This window comes from Dipodomys merriami, unplaced genomic scaffold, assembly GCF_024711535.1.
Source record: "Dipodomys merriami isolate MVZ:Mamm:240054 unplaced genomic scaffold, mDipMer1.0.p SCAF_36, whole genome shotgun sequence".
NCBI classification, from domain to species: Eukaryota; Metazoa; Chordata; class Mammalia; order Rodentia; family Heteromyidae; genus Dipodomys; species Dipodomys merriami.
In genome coordinates this window covers 2216419-2236530 of record NW_027205159.1, presented here as the reverse complement: position 1 = coordinate 2236530, position 20112 = coordinate 2216419, and the positions used below count along the sequence as shown (strand labels likewise).

The 20112-nt window shown below is 36.3% G+C and overlaps 1 protein-coding gene across 6 annotated transcripts in view; it reads left to right on the top strand.

Annotated features, from left to right (window-relative positions):
* Aff3 (ALF transcription elongation factor 3) overlaps positions 1–20112 on the top strand; it is a 579697-nt gene that overhangs the window by 143002 nt on the left and 416583 nt on the right. For all 6 annotated transcript variants that reach the window (XM_069988533.1, XM_069988537.1, XM_069988535.1 and 3 more), the window contains 2 exons: positions 496–808; positions 928–1313. In XM_069988533.1, coding sequence (XP_069844634.1) covers positions 496–808; positions 928–1313 — 699 coding nt within the window. The remainder of the gene's footprint in view (positions 1–495; positions 809–927; positions 1314–20112) is intronic.

Genomic DNA, 20112 nt, shown 5'->3' with positions numbered 1-20112 from the left:
AGGGGTTATACTGTGGGGGAGGGACTAACAAAGCAATCTTTGAAGTCATGTTTTCCTGATATTTCTTGCCTGTCATTCTGGTAGCAGTAATTATTTATTTAGAAATTGGAGGAAGACCAATTCTGAGCCAAATCTGAATTTGCAAAGTAAATTTCCAATGGGAATATGGAAAACAAAAGATAAGCCAATCCTGGAAAGATGTACTATAGAACAAAGTTGAAGTAGTTAATGTTTTGATATCTGGGTAATCTATAAACTACAACACAAAGGACAGCTTCAACAATGCCTAAGGCTGTTCCTTACAAGTTTCTAGGTCTGTAGCCAAGCTGAGTGCTGATGGGATATCATCAGACACTGTAAGGATTGTGATTTCACCTCTCAGCTCTCCTTTTGAGTGTGTCAGTCTGGGTTCTGTGATTGTCAAGGCATCTGTCCACTACTTTCTGTGTTTTTGTTGTTTCTAACAATAGCACGGATATGTTTTTCTTTCTCCAGACTAACAAGGGGGATGAGCTCTCGAACCGGATTCAGAATACTTTAGGCAATTATGATGAAATGAAAGACTTTTTAACGGATAGATCCAATCAGAGTCATCTTGTTGGTGTCCCCAAACCTGGGGTGACTCAGACTCCTGCGAACAAGATTGATGAACATTTTGTGGCAGACTCACGAGCCCAAAGCCAGCCCTCATCTGTGTGTAGTACCACATCTTCCACACCAGCAGCTGTCCCTGTGCAGCAAAGTAAGAGAGGAACCATGAGCTGGCAAAAGGCTGGGCACCCATCCTCTGATGGCCAACAGAGAGCAGGTAGGCAGAGCACAGGTTGCTGGCTTTGAACAGATATACTACCTTAGAGAACAATGATAACAAACCTAACCATTGTATGTTAAGTCCCTCACTCTTCTTTTTCTCTTCTTCCCATGCAGCACCACAAGGCTCTCTTAGAACCTTGCTTGGAGATGGTGTTGGCAGACAGCAACCACGGGCCAAACAAGTGTGTAATGTGGAGATGGGGCTTCAGACCCAGGAAAGGCCACCTACGATGGCAGCTAAGCACAACAGCAGTGGACACTGTGTTCAGAACTTTCCTCCGTCATTGGCTTCAAAACCTAGTCTGGTCCAGCAAAAACCAACCGCATATGTACGACCAATGGATGGTCAAGACCAGGCTCCTGATGAGTCCCCTAAGCTGAAGTCCTCTACAGAATCTGGTGTGCACTGTACATCCTACAGGGGGGGCCCAGTCACTAAGTCAGAGTCAGCTAGAGCTAAGACCAAGCTTTCCAAATTCAACATCCCCAAGCAAGGAGAGGTAAGTCTTTTCTCACTGTCATTTTTGTGCAACTAAGAAATGATCCAACTGCTTCACTTTGAAAATTGCATTTCCACATGTCTTTGTTTCAGTGATGTGACTGACTTTATGTGGTAAAACTTCATGTGTAAAACGTGGTAAACTTCCTCAAATGGGAAGATAAATATGAATTGTGTTTTTTAAATCTCAAGTTTATTATAATTGGAATGTGTACACATTTGTACATTTGTGAAGGCATACATGTATGTATGACTTAGGGAAGGGATGCTTCCTTCAAAATAGTTCAAGGATTTTTTGTGAATAAGATAGTGATATCTGATATTGTATACCAGAAATAAAAGCACTTCAAAGTAATTTAGCACTCCAAGGGGTAAAATTTTACTTAGATGAATTCTACATAAAACTCAACCTTTTTATGAGTTTTTAAAATTTCAAGGTAAATTTTATAAAGGAAATTTCATCATAACTCTTCAAGTACTTACTTAAGTTACTTAATATTGAAAATAGTGCATATATTCAAATATATCAGATTCTCATTCATATTATAATATTTATCATCTTTATTTATTGATATTAATCAGAATTTTTACCTGCATCCTCCTTGTCAGATGAAAATGGTCTTAAGTTAATTGATATCTGAGCATGGTGATGATTCATATTCTTTATAGCATGGTTCATATTTTTTGGTTTGCATTTTGATTTTAATATATTCACTGGTTGTGTTATAAAATGTGTGGAGTGGATGTACTGAATATGAGAATTCTGAGTAAGCACATTGCTTATTCAGAAATGGCTAGATACTTGAACAGTAAATCTGGATGAAACATTTTGTAAAGAAGCACAGCTCATACCATATTCCAAATTGGTGAAATTAAATATATAAGCTAAAATAGTTTTCAAACATTGTACTTAGAAACTGTTAAGTATTTACTTTTTATATATTCTCTCTTTTTTTTCTTTTGGCAATATTGAGCTCAAGACTATGTACTTAGTAGGCAGGTGTCTACAGCTTGAGTCGACACCTCTAGCCCTTCTTGCTATGTTTGGATGTTTGATTGGTTGGTTGTTGTTGTTGATAGGTTCTTGCTTGACATAGGAGCAGGCCCAGTGTTGCTTGGACCATAATTTTCCTCTTTTGCTTCCCATCATAAATAGGAGGACAAGTATGTGCTATTACACTCACTGTTGGTGGAGATGGAATGTAATCAGCTTTTGCCTTGGGTTGATGGGTATGTGCTACTGCACCCAGCCTTTAGTTGAGATAGAGAGTGTCCTAAACTTTTTGCTCAGGCTGGTCTCTAACCACATTCCTTGTATATTAAACTTTTTCTCCAAAGTAGCCAAGATTACAGGTGTGAGTCAATTTGCACAGTGCAAATAAATTCTTCTTTGCAAATGCAATATCAGTGTGGCTAGAATATTCCTTGCATCTTAATTTTAATTATTTAATTTTGTTTATTTCTTTCTTTACTTATTTATTTTGGTATTAATCCTGGGGCTTGAAATCAGGACGACTTTTCTGCCTAGGCTGCCTTCAAACTGTAATTCTCAGATCTCAGTCTCCTAAGCAGCTAGGTATGAGCTACCAATGGCTCATACTGGCTCTTAATTTGATTTAATAACAAATGAAAAGAATGATTTGACATTCTTTGTTTCCTTTCTGAAAAAGCTGAGCTTAGGCATTTCTGTTGTAGCATCTCAGAACTCCCCAGGGACCATGTTGCACTTAGAGATGATATGTGCTCCATGAGATGTTTACACAGATTTTAATGAGGAAATTCAATGACATGTGTACCAATAGATTATTTCACTACACATTTATGAGAGATTCTAAAATATGCTCATTAGGAATTAATGGAAACACAATATAATCTCTGTAGGCATTTATTTTTAAAAATCAGAGGGAAACATGCCTAGATACCACACACACACACACACACACACACACACACACACACACACACACACACACACACACACACACACACACACACACACACACACACACACACACACACACACACACACACACACACACACACACACACACACACACACACACACACACACACACACACACCCCCCATACTTATAAAACTGAACTTGTCAGGCTCTTTGATTTTACCATTCTCATCAGTGACATTCACTGGTAAGAATGCAGAGTTAATCATTGGACAGTGGTGAGCTGAGAGTTTAAACTCTCAGATGTCTATCTACTTACAACTTTCATTCTAACTGATCCAGTTAAAAATTTTTTTTTAATTTTAAAATAATTTTAAAATACTTAAAAAAATTTTAAAAATTATTTTTAATCTATCAAGGCAACTTCAAATTTATTAGGTAACTATTCATTTTGGAATCCAGTGAGTTGATAAAAGTTCCAGTGATTTTTTTTTTTTTTGGTAGTGGTATTGAGGATTAAATTCAGGGCTTTACACATGCTAGGTAAGTGGTAGAGCACTTGAGCCATACCCTCAGTTTTTGTTTTTGTTTTTTGTTATTTTGTCTCTGAGGTAGCCTCACTAACTTTTTGCCTAGGCTGGCTGTAGACTGCAGTTTTCTGTCTCCCAGAAGTTTGTAGTCATGTGCCACTATTCCTGGCCTGCAAAGATGAACATTTTTATATCCAGTATAGCGTAATGCAGATACTTGCACAATTTTCATGAGGCAGTCGAATATGTTATCAATAACTAAGATATTGTTAGGATTCCCTTAAAGGACAGCAGATTGGGAATGACACCTTTGTGCCAGTATTTAGTCATCACAGAATATAAGAGATACAGAGGAACAGTGACAGAAACTAGAGCTATATACAGCAAGGATTCCATTTTCCTACATGCAGTGGCATTAACCAGCCAGCCTGCTGCTCTCCTCACATTCTATCCTGAATATGTCAGAGAGGCCAATTGTGCATGAATAGAAGAGAGGTAACCCTGACAAGAAGTGTTGTTTACAGAGTGAAATTAGAGGGGACATGCAGTTCTTATTTTAGCAAAATTCCTTGCACATTAGGAAAAATACTATAATTAGAATGTTGAAATACTTATTAGGATAATATGCCCAGTATTGTAGAAATAAAAGTCTGATTTATGCTTAGGCCCCAAATATTATCCCTGTCAGTTTTAGTCCCCTCCCCCGCAAAAAAACCTCCAAGTTTTTTTTGTTATTGTTATTTTCCATTTTTGTCTTTCTCTATTCCAAGAGAAGCTCATCAATATCTTTTTGTAGGCATATAATTCCATATTTTAGAGCATTCATATAAATCTGCAGTCATAACATAGAAATTGGAGAATTTTAGGAATAGATTTTTCTTTGAAAAAACGCTTTTATTTGGGGGAAAAGGTAAAATAACTGAATGTGGCAAACAATTTCAGAAACGTGTGTGTGTGTGTGTGTGTGTGTGTGTGTGTGTGTGTGTGTGTGTGTGTATTTAATATAGACATCACCAGTATGAAAATATCTTTCCAGTGCAGTAGGGAAAGTTTTTTTTCTTAGGAAATTTATAGAGAAAAAGAGCTGGAAGGAAATTATGTTATGTGCTACATTTTCGAGGATGTAAGTTGTAGAGCAAGACTTATGGTGTGGAGAATTTAGAGGCTAAAAGGAAGCATTAGGCAACCATGACATACAAACAAGGGGGAGGGGCTTTCAAAAGTGGCTGCTTGTCATTGGGTAGTACATTTCTCTCAAAAGGACTATATGCACTGTGATGTGAGACATTAAACAACGAATTTGTGATTTCTGCCTTTAGGATATCTATCTGCAGGAATGGAATAAATTAGATTCTAGCACTTAGCTTTTAATTTGCAATTTCTCTCACTCATAGTCCAAACTAAATTTAAAACTGGCCTCCTAGACCTCGGAAAATTCTTTCACTTTGATCATTCTTGTAGTAGAAAAGAATGTATGGTATTTTTAAAAACAGCAAATTTGGAATCTCTTCTGCCTGATTTTGTACTTCATAAACCCCTCATTTTATCCCTTGCAACATCTGTGCTCTGTTTCTGTGGCAAATTATTTGTTATAATTCTTCAGTCTTCAGTAATAGGTAATTAGTGTAGAAAAATCCAGTGCAATTTGATGTGGAAGTTAAAGGCCTCATGAGAATTCCTTCACTGATACACCTGCCTCTTGGCTAGCTTTTTTTCCCAGCTCAGTTTTGTGTTTAATGAAAAACATATTTTCGTTGTTATAGCTGAGTCTCTTGTTCTTGACGCCACCCCTCATTAAGTGAGCCTACCCTGGAGTGCCACTTGGAAAGATGTCTGCTGTTAGGCAAGAGACAAGGGACTTAATGAATGGCTGCAACATGTGTTCTAGAACATTCTAGGACAGGGCACAATATATTTTATTCCAACAGAAGTGAAATTATTTTCTTTCCCTCCCTCTCTTCTCCCTCCACCCCTCCTTGCACACATTTGGCTTTTAACTTCTAATTCCAGATCTAGACCTTGGAGACTGCTAGCCTGGAGGGTTAGATACAGGTTTTACATTGTATTTTAATAAAACATATATCTGTTAACACATCATTAGGTTCCTTCTGGAGCATTGAGGTCCCTGAAACTTAAGTATGGTTAACTTCCAGATCTGCCTTTGGCTCACAGCATAAGGGATTATTGTCAGACTAATAGGTTTGGGTTTGGAAAGGTGTGTCATATTAGCCTCAAAGTTTTAGAATTGAAAAACATATAATTACCTACCAGGAAAAAGAGGTGACAACAAAAGCAAAGGAAAAAAAAACACTGTAATTTGTAGAACCTTTGATTCTTGTAGGCTGTGTGATCAGTTTGTTTGGCACTAATTTTAGCACTAGTTTTCCAAAACTTCAGTATTTTAATTGTTGCTTTCTGTTAATACCATAAATAGAATTGATTTGAATCTGCTATAAAGCAAAGGATTCTGATGTCTGGGAGTGCAATACATTTGAAATGCAGGGCAAAGAAAGCCTTGCTAACCAGAGCTTAGTTGATTAGGAAAGAAATCCCTAAATGTGAGTATCAGTGAATAGAGGTTATGTTAGAAGTTTTAGTAGTGGTTGATAATTCATCTACATGAGCAAAGTAACTATTTTTGGTTGATCAAAACTTTACTTGTTAAAACATGTTAATTAAATTCTTTAAGATGTATTGATTAATCAGAGCATCTTCATGAACAGCCTTAAAAAATCACCATTTATGCCATGAATATAAATAGAAAGATAGAGAATTATGATTCCACGAAATAGCTTCCTAGAAAAGCAATTAACTGATTTTTTTATAAGTTCACAGAAGATAAATGTTATAGGTTTCCTATTTCTTGTCACTCTTGGTTACCTTTGTATGAAAATGGATTTCTTCCAAAGTAAAGTGGGCACCAGCCTGTCGGGCAAAAAAGGCATCTGCAAAGCAGTGTGTGTATTACATATTCATGCCAGCCAGAATTTCTTAATTACATTTGAGATGTATAATGTTTTCAAATCCAAGTAAGCTCTTAGGTTGCTTCTTAAAGAACAGTGAGTCCGTGGAACCTGTAGAGCTGGCTTATCTGTAGTGGTCTCATTCTTCTCGTTATCTACCTTCCATACCCATTGCAGAAAGAGGCATAGGCAGCTCCTGGGGAACAGTGTGGTGTAGCAAATGCACATATAGCTGTGCTCTGTGATCCTTCCTGTTCACACTTGTCCTTGCAGGAGCAGACTCCTCAATGTTGATCTCACCTGCTGGATGAAAGCATTTGCTTTCTGTATTTTAGTAAGTTATTCTGAAGGTCATAATGGAGACTGGCACATGGAAATGTTTCCATATATTTTTTTAGCTCTTTCATGTTCAGCCAGCAGGTCCTAAAAAGTAAGGCACTTAATAACATAAAATGACTTATGTTTCTATAACCCTTGATTGGAAAATCTGAAGAAAATGGAGCTCCTGTGTGAAGGGTCTGATGGCCTTTTCTGTTCCTTTCTCCTCTGGGGCTCCTTCAGATTTATGTTTAAAAGCCAAGTTTTGTAGCCTTATGGTAGGAACCACTTCTGATGGTAGAGGCATTGAGGAAAGGATTCACAAAGAGGCTGTTAGCCAGCCCACTGTGTTTCCTTGTATCTTTTCCCAGTTCTTGTAAAGCTTTCTTCTTGGGAAAACATTTGGGTAGATTCCAAGACTGCTTTTTCTTAAACTACAAACTTATGAGTGTGCTGACTCCAAACCTGGGGCCAAGCAGGAGCTCAAGGCTACTCCATTTAGCTTTTCTGAAAAAATGTCCCTACTACATAGTCCAATGAGAAAAGCTTCTTCTGGACTTCATCTATCCTTGCTCAGATCATGTGCAGCCATTCAGAAACACGGGGAAGAGGTAAGACAGTGTGGAATGATCATAGCCTGGACACCAACAAGAATGGGGTTTGGGTTTTGGCTCTACCCTCTAATAGCCAAACCATTTAATCCCTCTGGTTCCCAGTTTCCTTAGTGAGATATGGAGAAATTGATAATATCTATTTGGCAGAGTTATTGGGGAGGGAGAGAAAACGAAGTTAAAATTTAAGATAGACTTATCAGAGTGATAATAAAATAAACACGGGTAAATATTAGCTGCATTACTGCTTCAAAGTAGAAACAATATAAACATGGATATATTATTGGGAGCAATTATATATGTGTGGGCATGTGAAATAGAGGGAAATAAAATTTGGATGTTTTTGTTGTAAACAATTGAAATCTTGAATATCAAGATTATCCTGGATTAATGTAACAAAGCCCAAATGACAATATTCTCCCTATGTGATGCTTAGCCCCTCTTGAGATTCTCTTCCCGTCAAGGGTCACATTTGCTCTGTTTCTCTGTATTTTTTTCCTATGCTATTTTTAGCTGTAGTGGAACATACCATGTGAGACCTATTTCCAATGAAATGAAATATAAAATCAACAAGATTTGGGTTGGAGAAAAATATTAAAATGCTCAGGCAGTAAGCTCTTAGAATAACTAACAGAACTGTCTGAAGCCACCATGTGTTAAACAGCATGTTTAATTGGGCTGAGCAGTGGACTTACTTATCTCCACACGATTCGCCAGCATTAGCAATGCTTTTATGGCACCTGAGAATAGAATCTCTCTTATGCTAGTTGCAGATCTACTTCCATAGCTACACATGTAACAAGCAGCTAGTTGACCATCCTTGAGCACCCTGTAGTTGTTCTAATTTGACCAAAGGTCAGGCTCCAGGAACAATATGCAGTTGGAAACAAGATTGTTTAGGCCCCACATATCTGCAGTGATTGGTCGAATTGTAGAAGAAGAGTGTGGTTTATGAAATGAAGCTTATCTGAGTTTGACTCTCACTCCTATTTGCTAGAAGTCTAGTCTGTGTCTCAACTGCCTTCTTGGTGACATGGAATCATGGTAGAAACAATTGATAGTTATGAACCTATTGATATTTATGAAATTACGTTAATAGTTACATGATGTCTGGCACTCAACAAAAATGTATTTAAGTAACCATTAATGTTGGTGGCTCTACTGGCTTTATATTTACCTTCCAAATGCCTAACTCCAGGTAGTTTGTCTGTCAGAGTTGTAAATTAAGGTAAGTAGATGAATATCACTAAGATGTTAGTGCAACAAGATGTATGGTTTTGTTTTGATATTTTTCCCCTGATTTTGTAAACATCTCCAACTGTACACACTTGAATTAAGTGATTAATTTCAGGACATAAGTAAAAGAAGTCTCCTCTAGTCTGCCAATGGTCTCCTCATAATTGCAGTAATTTCTGCTAAATCTTTTTATGGGAAGAGAGGAGCCACACACTTCCAACATGGGGACCATATTTACTGATGGATGCAAACGTGGCACAGATAGAAGGCATGCTGGCCTCAGAAACAGATGCCAAGAAGGCAGTGGCTTGGACAGGACTGATATGCATTATACCTTCTTCTCTTCCTCCTCCTCCTCTTTTGGTTTCAAGGGTAGAATCCCTCTGTGGGGAGGTGTGTTCAGGTTTTCCTAGATGGCTGTTTTGTAGTCACAAAGTAGAGATGGAGTGAGAAGTAGGAGTTTAGGAAGATGAGTGAGAAGACGTAGGGATGAAGAGGAGGGAGATGAGAGGTTTCTGGAGGAGGAGTAAGAGCCTAGACTTTGAGACTTTCTTCAACATGAGTTACATTTTAGAGGATTTAAAACAGCCTAGAATACTGAGTTCTAAGAGGCACAAAAGCTTCTAAGAATGTCTTTTTCCTCTCTGTGTCATTCCGTACTTTTCATGGTTCCTGCTTCTCATGGTTCCTGTTTCAGTTATTCAAGGGATATGTTGATTTAGGCAAACACAACCTCGTATTTATTTATCCAGAGCTTTATTTGTTGTCTTATGGTTCTCTCCTTCAGAGATATTGCTGGCTACGTAGCATTTTACCATTTAGCCTTTAGTATGCCTTTGATACACAGTAAATGGAGGACGCTTCATCTGGGAGACAGAGGGTAAATTGCAGCAAATAGAAACATATATACTTGGTGGTATTTGTCTATGTAAGTTCTGTCTGTGTAAGTTCTGACAACATATACTGTTCAGCCCCCCCCCCCCCCCCAACAATTCTTAGAGGCCTGTAATGGAGGTTCTCCTCCAACCCTGAATGGGCATTTGACTCCTTGTTGTGTCATACCTATCACAACTTAATCTTGTCTTTGCTCAAGCTCTATAACTAAGGGGGTGGGGGGAACCTACAACTTTGAGCAGTGGCCTTCCTCTCTTGGATGGTTCTGACCCTTTCTGAGATTGACTTGCATATCAGAAGTTCTGCAATCTATGCCTTTTCCTGTTAGTTGTGTCCTGGGATGTCATCATTACTGGCTGTGTTACTTTTGTCTACCTTACCTACCTAGAATTTAGTTTGCTAATAGGTATAAGTCAAGTTATTTTTGCAGGTAGTTGAAACTCATTATAATTTACTAGTTAGTAAATAATTTCAGTGAGAAAAACGATTAATACTCTGTTTATATGGAATTAGGACATAGCTATTGGTAGGAATCCTTGTGAGACTGAAAATCTTAAGTCAAAACTGTGTCCTTTCTTCCAGACTCGATGTAACTCCTCCATTGTCTCAGGCAGCACCAGCCATAGGTATGATACTGCCTTTTCTCTAAATTCCTCTAGTGTCAACTTGTGTTCCATTACCACATATTATTATTTACTTTTTTATGTCTGACTTACCTCACTGATACATTGTCAGCTCCTGGAGGACAAGTCCCTTCCCATTCATCTTTCTCCCATCATCTAACAGAGCTAATCCTGAGTTATTTCACCCTGAGTTCTGCACATTGAGTTTCTGTGCCAGAGAACTAGAGAGGCAAACCTACTTTCAGTGCTTTGAATGATGTTTGATAGATCAATAACTGAAATAAAAAATAAAGGCCAGAATGAAGTTCAGACATGGTCTGCAATGTCAAGAGGCTTTATCTCAATTGATTTACCTTACTGCTGTCTCCTACACATGTCATTTTCTTTCAAACCTTTCAGCCTTTAGGTAGGATTCATGTGCTGTCCCTCCCAATTTTCTCACCAGATCCTTTCAGGCCTGTTCCTCTTATTCAAAAGAGCAATAATTGCTAGAAATGACTTACTGTTAATATCTTGTCATGTTTATTTCTATAATATTTTCTGTATACTCACTTTTACTACGAGACTTATGTTTTAATTTTAATAATGGATAAAAATGAAATTTAAAAATCAGCTCAACAGTGAAGCCCTCCTCTGCATAACTAATGTCAGTCAATTTTAACAAATGAAATAAAATCACTTCATATCCCACCATTCAGGAGAACAGAATCAACAAACATGACATGGATTTCATTCAGGAAAACACTGTCTTTTTCTTCCTTCTTTCTTTGGTATTTCTTTGTTTCATCAGTTATAGAGACTGTCTTGAGTATTGCTGAAACACATCCTTTCAGTTGGTCCAACCTGTTTCCTCTTGTGATTTCTTTCTTTTTACATGAGTATGTACAGTCTTTCTTGTAATTTCTGTAGCATCACTAAGATGCATCTCAATATGGAATCATGGAATCATGGAATGCTGTTCATATCACATATCAGTGGTGCTCAGATTTGTGTGGTGCTCAGATTTGAGCTCAGGGCTTTGCACTTGCAAGGCAGATGCTCTACCGTTTGACTTGTACCTCCAGCCCCTCTTTGCATTGGTTATTTTTAGGTAGGGTTTCCCTTTATGTCCAGGTTGGCCTGGCCTATAATCTTCCTACCTGTGCTTCTCCTTGTTTCAGGGGATAAGAAATGTACACTACCACACACAGCCATTGAGTGTTTGTATACATATTAATTGCGTATATTGTTTTTTATTTTCTCCTTAAAGGAATGACCCTTATGAACAATCATTGTCTTTTTTTTATTAGTTCCTCTCTAATTGTTTTGATCTGTAATTTTTTCAATCATGTTCATTGTATTTTCCTAGGCTTTTCCCATTTACTTGTCAGTGACTACATTTTCAATGATTATCTTGTTTCCTACTGTCTCTGAGTTTTATAGTTTTGTTCATCTTTAGCTTTTTACATTATTTTTTAAAAATAGGTCCATTATGTGATTATACAATTCATTAAAAAATTATGGCCCTCCATGAGCACATAAATAATTCTTTCCTAAGAATTTATAAGAGTTTAATTGTGGATCTCAATTTTGTTACTTGTAAGATTAATTTATTAATTAAGGCTTCATTTTTCATAAAAACTAGAAATCACACTTTGCTTCATTTTTATAATACATTGTGATTCTTCTTTTAAAAGAGAATTTTCCAATATAAAGTCTCCTTAGAAAAATGTAAAATGACAAAAAAAGTCTCCTTAGAAAAAGAAGCAAGTTTATTACATGTTAATTAGAGCTTGAAGCTGCTTCTCATGATTGATTCCAAACAATGACTTCAAAACAGAGAGTATTAAAGTCTGAAGTGGTACGATGGTTCTGTTCTGTGATGTCCTGCCACAGAAAGAGGCTTCTACTCCTTCTACTCTAGTTTCTGTGTCTACTACCTGCATTAAGGCCACTATTTTTCTCCTTTTTAATGGGCATGCAATAACTATACATGTTTATATGGCACAGTATGACAATTCCATACATATGTTATAAAATAATGGAAGCATAGCGTTTACCATATTTATCACTTCTACATTAACTGTTTTTTGTGGCAAAAATATTCAAAATCTTTACTTTCAGCTATTTTGAAATATTTAATGTAATTAATTATAGCCACCCAGTACAGTGCAGTAGAATACCGAACTTAGTCTTTCTAACTATAACTCTGTACTTATTGACCATCCTATCCCTATTTATCTCTTCTTCCACTATCTTTAGTAGAAGTAGAGTGAAGTCATACAGTATTTGTCTTTCTATGGCTGGCTTATTTTACAGAATACAATTTCTACAATGCTCATCCATAATACCACAAATGACAGAATTTTCTTTTTATGGCTTTTATGGCTGAGTAGTATTCCACTGCGACCATATATCACATTTTCTTTATCCGTTTGGTTCCATATCTTGGTTGTTGAGAACTGTGGTGCAGTAAATTGGGAATGCAGATATTGCTTTCTTTTTCAATAGACTGATTTCATTTCCTTTGTATATATACCAAGTAATAGGATTCCTACATCATATAATAGTTCAATCCTTAATTTTTTGGAGAACTGACATACTGTTTTTCATAATGGCTATACTAATTTACATTTCTGCCAGTAGTTTCCACATGATCCAAGATAGACTATATTGTTTGTCAGCATCAGCAAGATGGAGAAGAAAGAGGAAGGAACAACCTGTTCATAAAGATGCTACCTAGAAGGAGCACAAACTACTTCCTCTCATACCTTACCTCTCAGTCTCAGGTGATTGAGGCACTAGAGTGTAGCTGAGTAACAGTTGCAACATTTACTGTCATTTCTTTCTCTCTCTTCCTCTCCTCTTTTTCTACTTTATGAGCCGCTCAAAAACTGTATTTCTCCTGTCTTTATTTCCTAGGATGCAATAGATAATAAGTGTATAATATTGAGTTGTTGGATTGGTCTTTTTGAGTTAAAACGCCACAGTTGGTGCATTGTTTTGAATTTCTGAAAGAATAGATGTATACATTTATAGTTTAGAGTATTCTAGAAAATTTGTCAAATAGATAAAGGCTGCCTGTTATGTTATTCTAGTTTTATAATTGTCCCTGGAATCAATGATAGCTACAAAGTATATGGATTTGATTGAAGTAAGCATAAATATAGTATGAAATGTCTTTGGATAATAAGTGGATTCCTATCTAAATTCATGAGCTTTCGCATGACATTTGGTTTAAGCCTGAAATGGATTAATCTTTTTCTGATAAAGTTTTATAAGCTGTGATTCCTCTGGTGACCACATTTAATTAGTTGTTGAATAAACTGCTTATCTTTATACCAACAGGTTTTATAACTGCATGTTTTTCTGGGCTGCACTTCACAGATTAAATAGCTGGCACAAATTTGAAAAATAAAATTAATGCTCAAACTACATTATTCTAACAGAAATTAAAACATGCCCACTTTCAAAACAACCAATGCTAAGTGTAAAGGACAGAGATAGGGAAGACAATTTAAATGTATACATTTTCATGAAAATAAACTTACTTTGCTTTTCTGAGTTACTGTTCCTACCCTCCCTAGAAATCAGTTCTGTTTAGTTTTGCAATGCTGTAACATTTTGTGATAGATTCTGAAATAGTTTCTCTTTCTCTCTCTCTAAAATATTATAAATCAACTACAATTCTCCAACTTGAACATAATGACATTATGATTCAGCTGCCCCCTCCTTACTCTCAGCTTTTGGAACTGAGAGAAGATACTTACAAGGACTTCTGATGTCAAAACAGCAAAGATTTATCTGCTGCTTTGTGGAAAAGAACTCCAGTGAGATAGACCTAGAAACATCAAATGACCTTTTATACAGATCAAAGTGGGAAAGTATCTGAGTTACTGGGAAGAACTAGTATCCAAAATGGAAGGAAGATCAATTGTCAGGTTGCCTAAAGGCATAAAGTTCTGAAGGATTTAATTTTTTCACTGTTCTACTCAGTTTCCCTAGAGCAAGGCGAATTTTTAGCAGAGACCCTCACCCTCCAGAAATTTCTTAATCTTCATCACAATTGAAGTCCAGTGATTTTTACCTGTCAATGTGAGTGCCTCCTCCTCACTTAGATACACTTGCAGTGAGGGCTGGTCTAGGAGAGCTAAGCAGGATCACTTCTGGGCAAAAAACCATGATGGCTCAGTTGTTTGTGTCTAAGAAAGACTTGCATGCAGTTTGTCTGAGATCCAGCTTTACACTGTTGAAATACACAGATTGGTATCTCTGGGGGGCCTTTGCAGATAAATAATGTTCAAGTTATTCCCTTTTTTCCCCAACTCCTTTCTTTCTATTTCCTTTGTTGAAAGTCAGGTTGACATAATAATTATCTTGATCTCTGAAACAGTGTCCGGAATCATCTTGGATTCTTTTTTGTCTTCACCATTTGTCCTCTTTATCAGTCTCCTCTCCAAATCTTAGAGTCCCCTTTCTGCTTAAACATTTTGCTCACATACCAGCTTTTCTTCTGTCTTTTTTTATTTTTTTAAACTTTATTTATTTATTTACATACCAGCTTTTATAACTCATGAATGTCTGCCCAGTTGAATTCTCTTTAGCAACTCCTTGAGCAGCATTATCTATTTAACCATTGTTGAAGGTCCAGTTTCACCTCTTTCTTCCCCAGCCTGAAAAAAACTTGCAGGCTCACAAGATCCTGAGGGATAGGATACAAATACTGTATGGATAAATATAAGCTATTTAAAGAGAATTTAATTTCATCAGTATTTTAGAATATTTAGGGTAAAGAAAACCACAGAGCATGAATTTTACCATCTGAATCATTTGTAAGCAAACCATTGAAAAGTGTAAAGTATACAGTGTTTACATTGTACAACAACATTTCATAATTCTTGAGGTTCTCCCTCCTCTTCCTAGGTGACTTATAAATCCTATTACATTTAATACAGGATTGTAGGTATTATAGACTAAAGTATTTCAGGGCTTCCTGCTGATCTCTTAAAAGCACTATATGGAATTAAGTGGTTGCCACTGGATTCTTGAGTTCCGTTCTCAGTGTGATGTTTCTGGACATCTCGCTCTCTCAGGTGAGTACTGTTTATCGAGTGGCTGTTTGAGGTGATAAGACCATCACTAGGACATTGCTTCTCTTGACCCTCCCACCCCCATGGAGAATATAGGCTAATCTCCATGACCTTCCAGTAATACACAATTCAATTACACTGAGAAAAAGAAACACTTCATAATTCCATACTCATTTCATGGTGATTAAAATCAAAACAAGAACATTTAAATTCAACACAGTGTCTTTTCTAATATCTGTTAATAACTTCAGTTTTAAACGTTTTTTGGTGCCTTCTCAAATGCTTTAGAAATAAGCAAAATGAAAAGGACATCTTATTTTTAACTATTTTTCAATTTTCTATTTTTTCACAGGATTAAAAAATACAGTTTTTAATAAAATTCTCACATGGAACCTCTTAGACTCATTTCTAGACCTAAGGCTATCAATTTGTGTACCTACTTACTACTTCCCTATTAGAGTTCCTTACTTTTTTCCCTTGCTATTATTAGGGTAGTTGCAAAGAAGACTAGTTTACAAGGCTTTAGTCAGTTTCTGACTTTGGCCTTCAGGTGTACTTAATTGGATCCTTTTCTGTTCAGACTACTTTTATTCCTTTACATTATATACCAATGACGAAGATTAAAGACAAAATACAAAACACTGTCAAGCTCTTTGGACAATGCAAAAGAAAATTTAGGCTTACAATATCAAAGAATATTATATACCCATAAATGGATGAATTGATTTTTGTGTTTTATGCATTGAAATGTTGGTATTTTGTGCTCTTTTACCATGTTCCTCTGGAAGGATCATTCAGTCCAGTGACTTTATGTATAGTCTCTGTGATTGCACTGTGTATTTCTAGTCCTGGCCTTCCCTTTAAGCTGAGTAGCCATATGTATAACTGCTTTTTGGATGTGCCCAGATAAATGTTTGTGAGGACAACCTATCCCCTATACTGATATTTTACCAAACAGCTTCCCCAGAATTCTGTCATGCTCAAATGAGAGCCTTTCGCTGTGTTTCTAAGGGCACACCTTTGAATTATATGGAGTTACTGTGCTTCTATTATTCCACCTGCTATTCCTTCTTTACCTTAGGGCAGGCAGGAGAGGGGGAGCGTGAATGTCTTAAGACAGGGATTCTTTAGTCCTGTGTTTCATAACCACTTAACTTTTTGCCCTTAGTCTCCCCCTAACTTAGTCAACCTCACTGTCACTACCAGACTAGACTCAAAACTATTTTTCTGTGGTGTAGAAGAGGCAAAAATAAGTTGGATCCTGTTACATTGACGCTGCAATTAGCTTCTTTTGCTCTCCTTCCCTACAACAGCTTCCAGTATCTCCTGTGCATATTTTGAAGAATCTTACTTTTGAAGGGATGCTAATCATTTTGTGAAAAAGATGTTTAAGCTAAACTAGTTTCTTTACTCCTGCATTTCTCAGCCCTCTTGATAACAATTCCATTAGGAATTTCTTGACAGGAGACCACAAAGTGCAGCACTTTTTAAATGTTCTTGACCCCAAGATCGTTTGTTTTTGCAGAGCAACCTATAGAACTAGTGTTCTGGCAAATGTTTGCTTGAAAATACTAATCTAGTAGTTTAGTTATATATTCCAGTTCACTACAACAAACTAGTTAGTGAATTATTATGCTAGGTACAAATTCTCTAGGACTTTGACTTACAAATGAAGATTCAAATAGATGAGTACACAACTTTCTCCATGTTCTTTTCCTTTTAATAGTTTAAACATTAATGACTGCATAGGTAGGATCAAGCTATCAGAAGAGAATCCAGCCTCTGCCACAGTGATGAAAAAGATGAACAGAAGGGAAAGGTCAACTAGACCCTCCTCTTAAAGGAAAGAAAGTTGCTTTATGTCTTTGACCTCTGGCTCATGAATTGATGGTCACCAATTGGGAAGTGCAGCTGTGAAGCCACTTAGAGCAAAGTGTGTGTGATTATGTTTGTAACGATCTGCCTTTTCATCTACCACAGACCTAACTGGGATGAGAGCATGTGCTTTCTCATACCTCACTCTCTAAGCAACAGCCTTGACTTGATTCCTCCATTTACTTCTGCAGGTATTTTTAATACCTTAGTGGTTGCACAGCAGTGTAATTTCAATTGGGAACATACAATTCTGAATGAGAACTGCACTATTTAAACTACCAAGTCACCCTCCAGACTGCACTTAGATACATTGGTGGTTGGAGTGTTTAAAATCTATTTTTTTGCAAGTAAATTTATTTTTCTTTTATTATTATTTTGTACTGATTTTTTGTGTACAACCATTGTAATTCAATACATCATGTATGTAACATGTAATGATCATATCAAGGTAGTTAATATTTCTCAGATTTTTATTGACAAATAATAATACATGCTTTAGGTATTCAGGGTTTTAGTAAATACCAGGTTGACTTGAATAGGCATTATTTTGCATTTTTATACCTTTGGATTAGCTTATTTAAATCTATGGATTATTGTTCCATGGATAAAATAGTATAGTAAGCCATGCAAGTAAGAATGCACTTAGAGCCACATTATATAGAAAATTGCAGGTATGAAACTGTTCCTTTACTTTAAATTACAGTAGTGATAATACAGTTTATAATAAAAAGTTACTTAACATTCACACTTTTGGTTTAGAAAATCAGTTTGAAATGTTAGACAAGAGACTCTCTTAGAACATTGTGCAGATAATCTAAACTTCAATGTTTGGCTACTTAAGCAATTTAGAAAAAGAATTGTATGTCTTAATGTAATTTGTTAATAAGGACACAGTTGCCACAGTGACACATGAGATTAGTGAACACAAAATGGATAGTGTCACATGAAGAAGTTGTGGCTGAAAGGAGTAAGCTATCACTTAAAGTTGGTACTGAAAATCATGAAATCCAAGAGATGCATTTCATATCTTTTCATTTTTAACTTCTTATAGAAGTGTATATATATATGTATATATATAAGTGTATATACATATGTATATATATACACAGGTTGATACCTATATGAACCTATGTATAACTATACATAGGTTCTCATAAGTGTACAACATGAAAAATTCTTCCATATTGAACACACTTGTATACCCTTTGCCCATGTTAAGGAATAGATCAGGACCACATTCCTAACAACCCTCTTTGTCCCTTCTGGGAACAACCCTACCTACTGAAGGGTGACCATTACTTTGCCTTCCAACAGCAAAATCACAGTGCCTACTTTTGCACTTTATGTTATTACCTTCTTTTGTTCAGCATTTCACTTGTGAGGTTCATTTATATAATTGTGTGAATTGTATATTGCTCTTTCTTATAACGGTGTGGCCTTCCATTAATTTTCCTGTACTGATCACTTTTATTGTAATTTTACCATTTCATTAATTTTATATCTCTGATATAACTTCACACTAATTTACCTTTACAAAGGTCAAATGTGATTTTTTTTTTACTGCATGTGCCATGCAGTTGTTTAAAACATGGATAAATGAGGCAGCAATAAATTTAGCAAATTTTATGAGTAAAAGGAATGGGTAGCCCAGTTTCATTATTTGAAAGAGGTCATGTCCATGGCAGTCCATTGTAATTCTGGTTATGTAAAAGGAAAGTGAATTTGGTAAAAGGCCAAAATAAATTTAGTTGCATGATGATGACAGAAATATAGTTAAGCTTAGAATTGGACATTGCTTTATACTTATTGCAAATTGGGTAATAATTTTAAAGGGAGTATTTTAAAGCACAAAAGGTAAATTTGGTTTGGTTACTCAGGATAAATTTGTTAGTATGCAAATGCCTCACATCTGTGTATTTGGTTTGCTTTGGACATAACCAGCAAGAGTTTAGTGATGAAATCTGTTCTTAATTACAAGAGCAGCTGTTAGAGTGGTAGCCATTTTTCCCCTCCTGATGTGAAGTTGCCTGATTTACTCATTTTTGCCTGCATTTTTCAGGCTTGCAAGGGCAGAAAGGGGCCCCTTTGTGAGTGGTTGCAATTTGTTTTCTGTCTGAGAGCCAGTGCAAATGGACTAAATCTACACAGCAGGGTAGTTTTATCTGTCCTCACACCCTGCAAGCTGTCCTACCTCTGCTCAGCACCAGAGACCTATAAAATCACCCAACAAATGAGGGGCTGTTAAGTGTTCTGGCAAGAATCTCAGGCAGCAAGCAGTTCCTGTGAATTAACTAGATCCTTCTTATGGGCTTGGGGTGCTGATGGGGTGGGCAGAGTTGATCCAGAAAGAACTGGACCAGATGGTATTAATATACTATTTTGTATTTAGAGTTTTTTAGACATTAATGTACCTCTTTCCATTTGTCTGTTTTTTTAAAATCCATGGTTACAGCATATTTATGACAATATAGGTTATCCAAATAAAGCAAAATGCATTTAGATAAGCCTTTAAGTTGATTCTTTTTTGTATATATTTTCTATTGTTATTATAAAAATTATGTAGAGGGGTTACTGTTTTATAAGTCAGGTAATGAGTACATTTCTTTTTGAGCAATATCACCCCTTCCTTTGCTCTCTTCCAGTTTTTCCCTCCTTTGGGTTGCTTCTTCCACAAAAGCTCAGCCCAAGCTTCTACAAAAGAGGATTTTTATTTATTTGGTATAGATATTTCATAAGACAATAAAATAAAAATCTTATATGAAACTGGAAATGGTAGCT